Source organism: Macaca fascicularis, chromosome X, assembly GCF_037993035.2.
Source record: "Macaca fascicularis isolate 582-1 chromosome X, T2T-MFA8v1.1".
Lineage (NCBI taxonomy): Eukaryota > Metazoa > Chordata > Mammalia > Primates > Cercopithecidae > Macaca > Macaca fascicularis.
The window spans coordinates 145,853,492-145,865,750 of NC_088395.1; the positions used below are offsets into that span (position 1 = coordinate 145,853,492).

At 36.7% G+C, this 12,259-nt stretch overlaps 1 protein-coding gene across 19 annotated transcripts in view; it reads right to left on the reverse strand.

Annotated features, from left to right (window-relative positions):
- The window catches only part of MCF2 (MCF.2 cell line derived transforming sequence), a 95,487-nt gene that overhangs the window by 7,232 nt on the left and 75,996 nt on the right, over nt 1-12,259 (reverse strand). For all 19 annotated transcript variants that reach the window (XM_005594726.4, XM_065538726.2, XM_045383254.3 and 16 more), the window contains 5 exons: nt 10,730-10,822; nt 6,369-6,461; nt 5,424-5,549; nt 4,514-4,735; nt 127-219 (listed from right to left, as the gene is read on the reverse strand). In XM_005594726.4, the coding sequence (XP_005594783.3) occupies nt 127-219; nt 4,514-4,735; nt 5,424-5,549; nt 6,369-6,461; nt 10,730-10,822 (627 nt within the window). The remainder of the gene's footprint in view (nt 1-126; nt 220-4,513; nt 4,736-5,423; nt 5,550-6,368; nt 6,462-10,729; nt 10,823-12,259) is intronic.

Here is a 12,259-nt window from a genome sequence, read left to right on the forward strand (position 1 = left end):
TTTAACTGACCTACATGAAAGGAGTGGAAATTGTGAAATGTGACCAAAATTATTTTTGTTTATAAATTTGGGCTTTTGTATTTCAATGCAAGTTTTGGTTTCTAGAAGAATTTTAAAATGACCAACCTGGACAATATAAACTTCTTCCTTTTCACCATACCAGATTTCAAACTTGCGGTTATCACCTTTTACATATTCAGTGAATCCAACTTCATCCATCTATAATAAATAAGTCAAAATTTTCATGAGCATTTTATTTCGAATATGAAATTACATTAAATCTACCCTATCATATTCTAAATGAAACAATTTCTCTTGGGCAGAAAAATACATGTTATATTAAATGAATATGAAATGATAATTACAATAATAGATGAGAGTATTTAAATGTTTTCATTGAACTATGCACTTTGTAGTTCAGATTGCATGCTTCATTTCAGTGGTTGACACAAATGTTATAAATCTGAACATCCAAGTAGCCCATCTAAGATCTAATTATGTTATAAATTAATAGTACACTATTAAAACAAATTATTAGGTCAAACACAGAAGTAATTAAACATCAATAAATAAAAGCCACTGAAAATTAATTTAAATGGTTATTTAGAATAATCATTTGACAGATCATTTAATCTTACAAATTTTAATTTATTTTGATAGAAGTCTTACAAGTTACAAACATTTAATTTATGGGACAGGAGAGAACCAGCCAGGTACACAAGGATCTCTCTATTTTCCACCAATCTCTTGGCCTTTCTAAAAAAAAACAAATAATATGTCATGGGACATTGTTGTCTTTTTGTACCCAGTGAAACTTCTGTACACAATATCTCTTCCTTACCACAGTTTTTTCTTTTCCTCAACGTGATCGTGCAAGTCATAAACTCTTCCATTTTCTTTCATCGTTTTCTGCTAACAGCTTGGCTAATTGCATTTTGGGCAATCTCATTCCTTTGCACAAACATTCTTTTAGTCCTTTCTGCCTTCCTCTTTTCTTTCAGTTCATACGTAATTATCTAAAGGAGTATCTCACTCTCTGTTCTAGTTATGAGCTCCCCAAATGGCCCTAGTTAGAGCTGATAAGCATTAAAGGTAGTGCCAGGGAGATTGCCATACCAAGGAGAAGAAAAGTACTTATGCTTAGAAATGTAACTTAACATATTAATGAAAGAACCCGTGACATCCACCCTGAATGTAAGTAAGAAGTTATTTTCACAGTGTCCCAAACTATCTTTATATTCTCACTCCACCATTCCAACTAACCTACTTCCGCTCAAATACCACAATTTAAGATGAATAGTGATCTCATATTCAATATTTTTAAAAATTAATTTTGTTTCATTACATGGTTTTATCTTAATAACATGATAAGCCGGAAGGCACACAGGCTTTGAAGTTAGAGAGGTCTGGATTGGAATACATCTCTACTATTCACTTGCTAGCTATATGTCTTGGTGCAAGTTGCTTAACTTTTCTAAACTTCAGTTTCCTCAACTATAAAATGGAAAGAACATCTATTTCATAGGGTTGATATAAGGACTAAATAGCATGGAGTAAATGCTTAGATTCTATAATGAGCTTTTTAAAGTATGAATTTGAATAGGCCGGGCACGGTGGCTCAAGCCTGTAATCCCAGCACTTTGGGAGGCCGAGACGGGCGGATCACGAGGTCAGGAGATCGAGACCATCCTGGCTAACACGGTGAAACCCTGTCTCTACTAAAAAATACAAAAAACTAGCCGGGCGAGGTGGCGGGCGCCTGTAGTCCCAGCTACTCGGGAGGCTGAGGCAGGAGAATGGCATAAACCCGGGAGGCGGAGCTTGCAGTGAGCTGAGATCCGGCCACTGCACTCCAGCCTGGGCGACAGAGCTAGACTCCATCTCAAAAAATAAAAAAATAAAAAAAATAAAGTATGAATTTGCTTTCTACTCCTTCCCCTATTTAAATTGCAATTTTTTTGTTATTTTTTATTGCAAACATCTAGTACATCATTATCGATTAAGTGAACTTTTCTGAGTTGCCCTGGAAATCTAACCATTATGTATTGCACATAGTAAGGACTATGTGCAGGTTTGTTAAATTTTTAAAAATCAATGATAATAAACACATGAACTAAGGAATCTGAAGGACTTGAATCTCCCCATCTGGTGAACTTTGACTTTAGATAGGGCCTTTCCTTGTATATAAGTGGCCAACTTAAAATATAACATATAAATCATTAGAAAGTACATGGTCAGGCCATGGGGTTCCAGGTTTGTATGGTGCAGTCAAAACAAGAGTTCATTTAAAGTGAGAGACATAGACAAAGGCAACAACAGACACTGGGGACTACCAGAGGAGGGATGGAGGGGGAGGGACAAGGGTTGGAAAACTAACTCTTGGGGACAATGCTCAGTACCTGGGTGATGGGATATTTGTACCCCAAACCTCAACATCATGCAATACAGCCAGGTAACAAACCTGCAGATGTACCCCCTGAATCTAAAACAAAAGTTACAAAAAAGTGAGAGAGAAGGTTATGATCCTCTCTAAAAAGGGTAAGACTTTGAAAACAATAACCCAAATTGTTAAACAACACATTGACTAGGAATGCTAGCAATTGCTTAATGCTGGAATCTCATGATAAGCAGGCAAGCAGAAGTGAGCATAGTGAACCCTAAGAAATATCCTAATTTTCAGTGGTATCACCATTTTCCCAGGAATCCTGGTCTAAAGCCTTATAGGCATCACTGGCTAATGTTTTTTATTAAGGATATTCGGCATTACTGGGGAACCAAAGAAGAATCAGAAAGATTTTCTTCCTTCAATGTCAGGTATTATTTAATTTTTGTAGCTAGTAAGTCATCAAGCCCATCTGTCTACTTTCTATTGAAATGTTTCTTGCATCTATCCCACCTTCTCTGTTTCCATGGTACTTAACTGCAGTTTCAGTTCTCATGACTTAATCACCTAATATCCCCCTTACTTTAATGTACTCAAGAAACCTTTTGTTGGCATGTCCATCATTGTAACAAATTAAAGGTAAAATAGAAACTTAATATGAAATAGAAATACTGTATTAGGTAGAAATTAGGTCACCTCACAATAAAATGTACATCAAATGGATTTGGGTCAAATATGCCTATGAAGGTAAAGTACATTCCCAAGGAATAGGTATATAGACAGCAAGAGATTTGAGCCCTCTGTGACATAGATTACAAGTTTTTGGTTCTCAATCAATGTTTGTTAATGACTTAGAAGGCCCTTTGAGATTTGGGGGCTTAGAGGTGGACTGCTAAAATCAAAGGAGCAACTGGATGAAAACAAGAGTTTTAAAGAAGCTGCTGTGGGTTCAGAGTGAAGCAGGGAAAATAGATGATAGGAAGAACTACTTCTTTTTGACCTGACCCTGGGCAGGAACCTTGTTAGAAACAACTAGGGGCTGCTGATCCTATGGGAAGAATCAAAAGCAAGGCCTGCTTATAGGTAGTCTCCTAATACAAACACCTCATGCCTGTCTCAAAACATATTGCCTGTCCACTTTATAACTGCTGCTGAAAATTTTATCAATTGTCAAATATACTGGTGATGAGAACCATGAAAGAACATGCTCATGAAAAGTGACTAATGTGATAGTGGTTGGTGAATTAAGGACAATCATTTTCTCTATTTTTGAAATTTTCTGTGACAAATGTTATATTGGTTTTAGAATTTAAAATTCAAAAGATGAAATTCATTAGATGTAAAAAAAACTTCAAATTTGTCAATTATGGGTATCATGTGAATTGGAAGTTCCTCTTCTCTAATGGAGAAACCAGCTGTTAAGTATCATTGGGTTGTCAATAACTTCCCCAAACAAAACTGTTCTCATTTTAATAACAAACTAATATTAGGAAAAAAATGGGGATTTTAGTTTATAGGAGAGAATAAAGTAATTTTGAAAGATGGAACAGGATAGATATGGAAAGGATTCAGCTATAGGTGGCTTTGAACACCCAGGAAGGGTGGAGTTAGGGAATGGAGGAGGAACATGGAAAGGAAGGTGGGGACATGCTAGATACAAAAGTTATCCATTTTTAAATTGCATTGAGGAAAAGGAGGCAACTCTTTCCTCCCTGTCTCTCCTGCAGCATAAGGCTCCTTTCTAATAAGACCAAGAACTTCACCCAGTGCCACTGGAAAGAGAGTGCTTCTGAGGAGGCCGGGACACTCCTCATAATCTCAAGCCATGCTCTTCGGGATGCTAGGGGGCCCCCTTGGGGAATACCTAATATCGTAGTGAGAAGAAAGGCAGGAATCAAAGCTATGAATTCCCTCACCTTCACTTCAAGCAGAGAAGTTATGATTCATCTGACCTCTACATAAGACTTAAGATTTAAAAAAAAAAACAACAAAGATGTGCAGCTACAGTATAAAATGTACTATTTGAAACAAAAAAAAATGTGCAAACTGGGAGACACACACACACACACACACACACACACACACACACACACGAAACAATACTACATTACCCGATACAAATTGTCTTACTTTCCAACAGTGTTTAAAACTGTATGATGGGTATCTATCAGAGCCTTCTCCACTTTCAACACGCCTTTTGCAAAAAACAATGGCTTTTTCATACAAGAAAAGATGTCGCTGCATTGGTTTGAATCTAGCCAAATCCTTCATTTTTGTAGCACCTTTCTTGTGTCCTACCCAAACACTGAATCCACCTTGCATTATCATCTTGCCCAGTTCATTTAAGTTTCCCTAGAATGGAAAATCAAAACCCATTAGTAGAAAGCAAAGCTACATTCAGCTCTCTGACATCAACATGTTAGTGTTTAGCTTGAGCTACTAAAACCCTGAAGAATAATTTATGTTTTTTAAAAACTTAACTTTGTATGTTAAAACATGGCATGCACCACATAAGTACAAAATTACTGTGGGGGTGGGGGACAAAAGAAACTTCCTTTTCTCTGGCTTCATATCATCTGGAGGTATTTCAGCCAGGGTAAGTCTCCCCATCTCTTCTTCAGTCCTGATTGGTGCATGATATATACCAGTTCAAGTTTTCCCACTGGGTGGAGCTAACCTGTTAAAAGGCGACACAAGTGCTAAAGATTTGATTCTTTTCTTTCCTGTCTATTCCTATCTATAGGGGCAAGCAGCAATTATGAAACAATACGTTTTCTTAGCTGACCCAAGCATTCCTTAAGCAGGATCTCCCAGGTCTGGGATTGGGGGAAGACCGTTATGGACAAGGGGGATCTCATAAATCCATTTGACTGCTGATCTGAAGCCAATTCTCCACTTAGCATTATCAGTAGTAATATCAACATTTTGATCTCCATTTATCTGATTCTTATATGTTATTTCTCAATTGGTTCCAAGAGGGGAAAAGGGACGTTGAGATGTTGACCCTCTAAAATTCCAACAATTATTAAAATGTGCTTACAATATAGCCATTTATTGCAATCTGATGCATAGAATCATTAACTGACTTCAGTAAATCCAGCATTGCATCGAGTGCCTCCTTTAAAAGAGCAGATGCTTCACAGTCTTTGCTATATTTTAATAGCTCCTGTAATTAGAAATCAGGAATTAATATTAGGCAGATATTAATATCTGATTGAAATGAATAAGTTTTTGGCTAACATGCTTTCAAGCTGGAATCCAAATATAATGTCACATTTTGGAGTAATTCCTTTTACATGCTCTTTGCTGCAGTAATATTTTTAATAACTGTCAAAATACAGGAAGTAGAATAGTGACTGAATATTATAAAACAAAGGACATTTAATGCTTCTGGAATTGAAGTATAATAGCTATTAAGACACATCAGAGATCAGTTTTTAAAGCCATTACATGTAGGGTTCTTTTGTCTTCTACATACAATAATTTGTTTTAGCCATGATGCACTCATAACGCATATAGCATAGAACATTATGAAAATTCATTTTAAAACAAGTCGTATTGTATTTATATTTAACACAAGATTCTAGTAATCCTTTTGCATTATACCAGGGGAGTGCCATTTACATTTTTCATTAGGAAGGCCCCTATGAAATACAGCCTCAAAACTATAAGAAATATTTGTTTGTTTAGTTCTTCTTATAAATATTTAAAGTTCTTCAGTAAAACATTGGGCGGAAATCAACACAACTTGTATGAAAAATTAAATAGCTAAGACTCCAGATATTCTCAGCCTGGTATCTATGTCTATGGCATTTGTAGCCACAGTGAATTGATGGAGCACACTGCAAAATTCTGCCAAATCCAGCCTTCCCAGTCATTGAGCCTACCTATTTCTAGTGCTTTCTAGTAAACTATTTCCTTTTTAATGGCTTTGCCCTATCTGACTCAAAAAGTAAAGAAACAAACAAATGCTTCATATAATTACCTTCAACAATAACTGATATTTAGTGATTCGTTGCACTGGTTTGAGTAAATAGGAATCCAGTCTAAGTCTGTGTTTTAACTTTCTTTGACATTCCTGTCATTAAAAGATAAATATCAATAAAATTAAATTAAGACATGCACCCTGTGAAAATGCCAAGTGTTCATTGATTAAACCTAATGCCCCAATGTTTCTTACATCTCAAAGAAAATTTATTGGAAAAATCACTGTTATAGTACAGAAATTACAAGACACAGTATATCTGAAAAACTACCATAAACACTGTTTCAAGGATTGGAGAGGTAAACAATTTCAACATTTCAAAGATTTAAAAGTGTTCAAATATAAATTCATATTGATGTGGAATGCTTAAAAGGTGTGAAAGCAGGGAATGACTATTGATTAACATGATTAAAACATTCTTTAATATATTCAAGAAAATTCACAAAAGACCAAGCTCTATAAGCCAAGGCTCAGAAAAGAAATTGGTTGTGCTGAATATAAATCAGACTGGATATGAGAACAAAATTGTTAATATCACAAATAAAGCCCTCATCAACTGGTGCTATACTTCAACCAGTAATTGGCCCATTGCCACTATAAATATAAAGGTCATGACATTGAGTTTTGGGAACATTGTAGGGGTCCATAGTCAGGGCAAGATGCAGGTATTTAGGATGAAATGTGCATAGAGAAAGTACAGAACATGAAGGGATTGGGGAAACAATACGCCTGAATAAGAACCATGGCTCTCCTCTGAATATGGGTAAAATCCAACATACAATCTAATTCAAACAAGAGTTAAAGATGGAGGACTGCTATTAGGTTGGTGCAAAAGTGATTGCGGTTTTTGTCATTACTTTCAGTGGCAAAAACTGCAGTAACTTTTGCACCAACTTGATACACGCACTTAACTCTCCTCACTCATGACACCCAACTAAAATGATGGAAAAGTTATCTTACTAGGCAAAATCACAAAGTTATGAAGAAGATGAGAAAGGGGAAAACTTCAGCAAAATTTGGAAACTGGAAACCAAACTTAGAAGTGGTCAACAACTGAGCACACTGGAGAAAAGTGGATTTCAAGTTGGTGGAGGAAAAAGCCAAGGAGCAACTCAATTTACATTATAAACATCTCCTCCCTGCCCTCCACAAAGTCTCATGGATTATAGACACCAAGTACCTCTGAAAGTGGGAGGTAAAGTTGAGGTTCAAGAAAGGATGCTTGTTGAAAGTCTTTTAAAGAAGTAATTAGATAATAACAAATGTTGGTGAGGATATGGAGCAATTAATACCCTCATACACTGCTGTCAGAAATGTAAAATGGTGCAGTAACTTTGGAAAAGAGTCCAGCAGTTTCTCAAAAAAGTTAAATGTAGAGTTACTATATGACCCAGCACTTTTACTCCCAGGTATATAGCCAGGAGGAATGAAAACACATGTCTACAAAAAAACTTGTACAAAAGCATTCTTAGCAGCATTGTTCACAATAATCAAAAGGTAGAAACAAGCCAAATGTGCATCAATCAATGAATGGATAAATAAAATGCTATATATCCATATAATGGAATATTATTCAACCACAAATAGGAATAAAAAACTAATACATGCTACAGCATGGATGAACCACTAAAATATTATGCTAAATGAAAGAAAGAAGTCAAACACAAAAGACCACATATTGTATGATTCCATTTATATGAAATCTCCAGAACAGGTAAATCTATTGAAGACAGCAAGTAGATTAGTGGTTGCCTAGGGCTGCTAAGATTGGGGAAAAAAGGGAAGGTAGCTGCTAAAAGGTACTGGTTTCTTTCTAGTGATCAAAAACATTATTAAATTGATTGTGGTGATGGTTGTCAACCTTGTGAATATAGTAAAACCACTGAATTGTATACTTTAAAAGGGTGAACTGATGGCATTTTAATTATATCTCAATACAGCTGTTACAAAAAGAAAATAAATGGCATGAAAAATCTAAATAAAAGCAATAAGACTCTCAGATAACCATACTACTTTGCACAGCTGGGTGCCTTCTCTTCCCTTCCTTTGGCAGAAAAATGGATGTTTATCTAGAAAGAGTAAAACACAGGGCCTGTGGACTAAAGGATACAAAGTTCAACTTAGGGCAGAGTACCATATTGAAAAATATTCAAGCACTCTCCATGTTATATCTCAAACAAGTGACCCTTAGTCTTTTCTCCTAACTTGGCTACTACAACACAAGCATCCAGATCATTATACACAAGGTAGCAATTCAAGGACTCTGACCAGCCTAATAGAAATGCTCCAAAGATACAGGTATGGGGGAATCCCTTCAAGCAAATAGCTTGAGACAAATAACTCAACAATGAGGATCATGGTCAATAAACCCACACAAGCCCTGGAAACTTCCAATGAGATTTTTAGTCTTCACTCCTAATGTAAGTGGATAGACAAGTATCACCAGACATTTGAGGAGAGCATCAAAGATGGGTAATAGGAACCAAACAAAGAGAAATAGAAAGAAAAAAAGCAACATGAAGACAACAGAAGCTGTGCAGGGAGAAGAAAACAATTTTTAAAAGAAAAATCAATTATCATCTTTGTATAGATGAGTGAAGATACTGAATTCATAAAATGAAATCAGAATTCTTTTTTTTTTTTTTTTTTTTTTTTTTTGAGACGGAGTCTCGCTCTGTCGCCCAGGCTGGAGCGCAGTGGCCGGATCTCAGCTCACTGCAAGCTCCGCCTCCCGGGTTTACGCCATTCTCCTGCCTCAGCCTCCCGAGTAGCTGGGACTACAGGCGCCCGCCACCTCGCCCGGCTAGTTTTTTTGTATTTTTTTTAGTAGAGACGGGGTTTCACCATGTTGGCCAGGATGGTCTCGATCTCCTGACCTCGTGATCCGCCCGTCTCGGCCTCCCAAAGTGCTGGGATTACAGGCTTGAACCACCGCGCCCGGCACATAATTCTATTAAAAGAAACATTGAAAAAATAGAAAAAGGATGAGGGCTCTTCAAAATTAAAAACACAATGGCAGAAATGGAAACCTCAATAGAAGGACTAGGAACTAGAGTAAGAAGACAAAGAATAGAAAATAGAAAAGATAAGATAATTAGAGGACCAGTCCAGGATATCCAATATCTGTGCAACAGAAATTCCAAAAAGAGAAAATGGAGAAAATTGGGTGGAGGAAATCAAAGAAAAACTCCAAGTAAATTTGGACAGGAGTTTCCAAATTCAAATTTATCACCCCAAGACTAGCATAATGGATAAAAAACAGTGCCAACATTTGAACACTGAAAATAAAATAAGTTTTCATAAGCTTTCAGAGGACAGAAACTAAGTCACCTGCAAAGGAGCAAAAATTAAAATGGCATCAGATTTCTGAATAGCAACACTGGAAGCTAGAAGACAATTAAGCAATACCTTCAGAATTCTGAGTATAATTATTTCTTACCTAGAATTCTATACACAGCCAAACTAGTAACGAAGTCTTAGGGTAGAATAAAGGTATTTGCAGACACATACACTCTCAAAAACTTCTATGTACTGTGTACACTTTCTCAGGAAAACTACTGGAGGATGTGTTCCACCAAATAAGGGAGGTAAACAAGAAAGATAAAGACATGGCACCTAGGAAGGAGGAGAGCCTATGCAACAGACGACAGGTGAGGAGAATTCCAAAAATTATGTTCACCAAGATGCCCAGATGACAGCTGTGCAACAGGCCTAGTGAGTCTAGACAAGCAAGACAGAAAATCCCAGGAGATATTTCTTTAAGAATATGAAATTCAGAGGAAATAGAACGTGTTTAAATGTAATAAGAAGAGATTTTTGTAACTCCCACATCTGGGAGAGGCTGGGGTAGAATAATGATAAGTATCTAGAAAACTTGAGTAAAAAGACCATCGCAAGACAAACAGAAGGGAAGGAAAAGCAACCCTATTATACCACATGATTCAGCTGAGCAAAGAAATTACATAATCTTAATTTAACACTGTATATCTAACCAAAATTACGATATGACTATAGTGGAGATTTTGAAAGAAAAGAAGTATATTTGTATATGTGGTAGTTGGGTGGGAGGCTGTGAAAGAGAGCTAAGTCTTCATCTTCCATAGGAGAAAGGAGAAAGATAAGCATGTCATTTGGAGCTATGGAGGTAAATACCAAAGGATGTAGCTAAAAGTGCTGCAAGTGTTTGCCTCTGGGAAGTTACAAATGTGTTTGTGTGTGTTGGGGGGAGGGTGGATTTGCTCTTTAACCTATATACGTATATGCATATGTAATGTACTTAAAGTAGAAAATGAATTTATGATTAATAAATATCCCAATATCTTCCAGAAAGAGTATATCCAATACTTGAATAATTACTATACCTGGAAAAACGCACATTCTGAATACTTCCTCCAAATTGTTTCTGATCTGGGCTTATTCTGACAATATTTTGCATACATCTGAAAATCATCCTTCTGTGATAAAAAACAAATTCAAATGTATTACTAATTTGTGAATATGACTTTTGCCATCAAGAAAGGCTAAACAAGAGTGTAACCAAGCATCCTAGGAAATGTGGCCTACAGGGCCTACTGTACTAGCAGCTGGTCAAAAGCCTTCTTTACGTTCCAAGAACAGCATGCCCATTGCATCTGGTGGAAGGACACATAATTATCTAAGTAATATCAGAACTTCCACTTGCCAAGCTTGAGGCTTAGATGGAGCCTTCTCTGTCTGAACTATAGAAACCTACTTTTTTGCATAATGATGAACTAATAGGGTGCCAAGAAATATATTCTGTTATTAGTCTCTTGATTCCCTAGTGAATGAACTTGTATATGACTTCCAAGTTAGAGCCTACAGTCCTAGGTTCATCATTGGGACATTATCATTGTAGCATAATCCATTTAGGCACTTAAGCAATTCTCTCTCCCTGAAATCCTCTTTCTCTGACCCTCATGAATGGGCTACCTTCTACTCATTATTTAACATTTATCTCATGAGTTATCTCTTCTATAAAACCATTGTTTATACCCCCATTCTATGTAAGATGCCCCTCTTCTGGAGTTTCCCAGGACCATTTGTATATTTTGAATCTAATGCAAGTCATCTTCTACACAATTAATAATTTCCCTGTTTTTATACCTAAATAGATTTGGGCTTGGTATCCACATTATCTGGCACAATGCTTGGTGCATAGTAGGTGACCAGTAAATGGTTGTTGAATAAATAAATAATTCATCAATAAACATTTATTAAACCACAACTGGTTATTAAGAACGCTGCTAACCTAATGAGAGATACAACAATATATAGGATATAGACTCTGGATCTAAGGGCTTTCCATTAAGTTTCGGGAAAAATTCATGTATACATGTAAAGGTACACAAGCACAATAAATATAAAGTCTCCAATGAGTAGGACAGACATTACATACTATAGAGTCTAAAGGAAGGATAAACTGCTATTGCTTGAGGAAGTTGGGAAAGAATTTGGTCATAACTTAAATGTGTTTAAAGTTAAAACATCTTAGTCGGGCGTGGTGGCTCACACCTGTAATCCCAGCACTTTGGGAGGCCGAGGCAGGTGGGTCACGAGGTCAGGAGATCAAGACCATCCTGGCTAACATGGTGAAACCCTGTCTCTACCAAAAATACAAAAAATTAGCTGGGCGTGGTGGTGGGCACCTGTAGTCCCAGCTACTTGGGAGGCTGAGGCAGGAGAATGGCGTGAACCCAGGAGGCAGAGGTTGCAGTGAGCCGAGATTGCACCACTGCACTCCAGCCTGGGTGACAAAGCAAGACTCCGTCTCAAAAAAAAAAAAAAAAATTTTTAAATTAAAAAATAAAGTTAGAACATGTTGAGCAAGGTTGACACACAGTTCTTTCTTATCCTTATTCTCTTCTCATTTC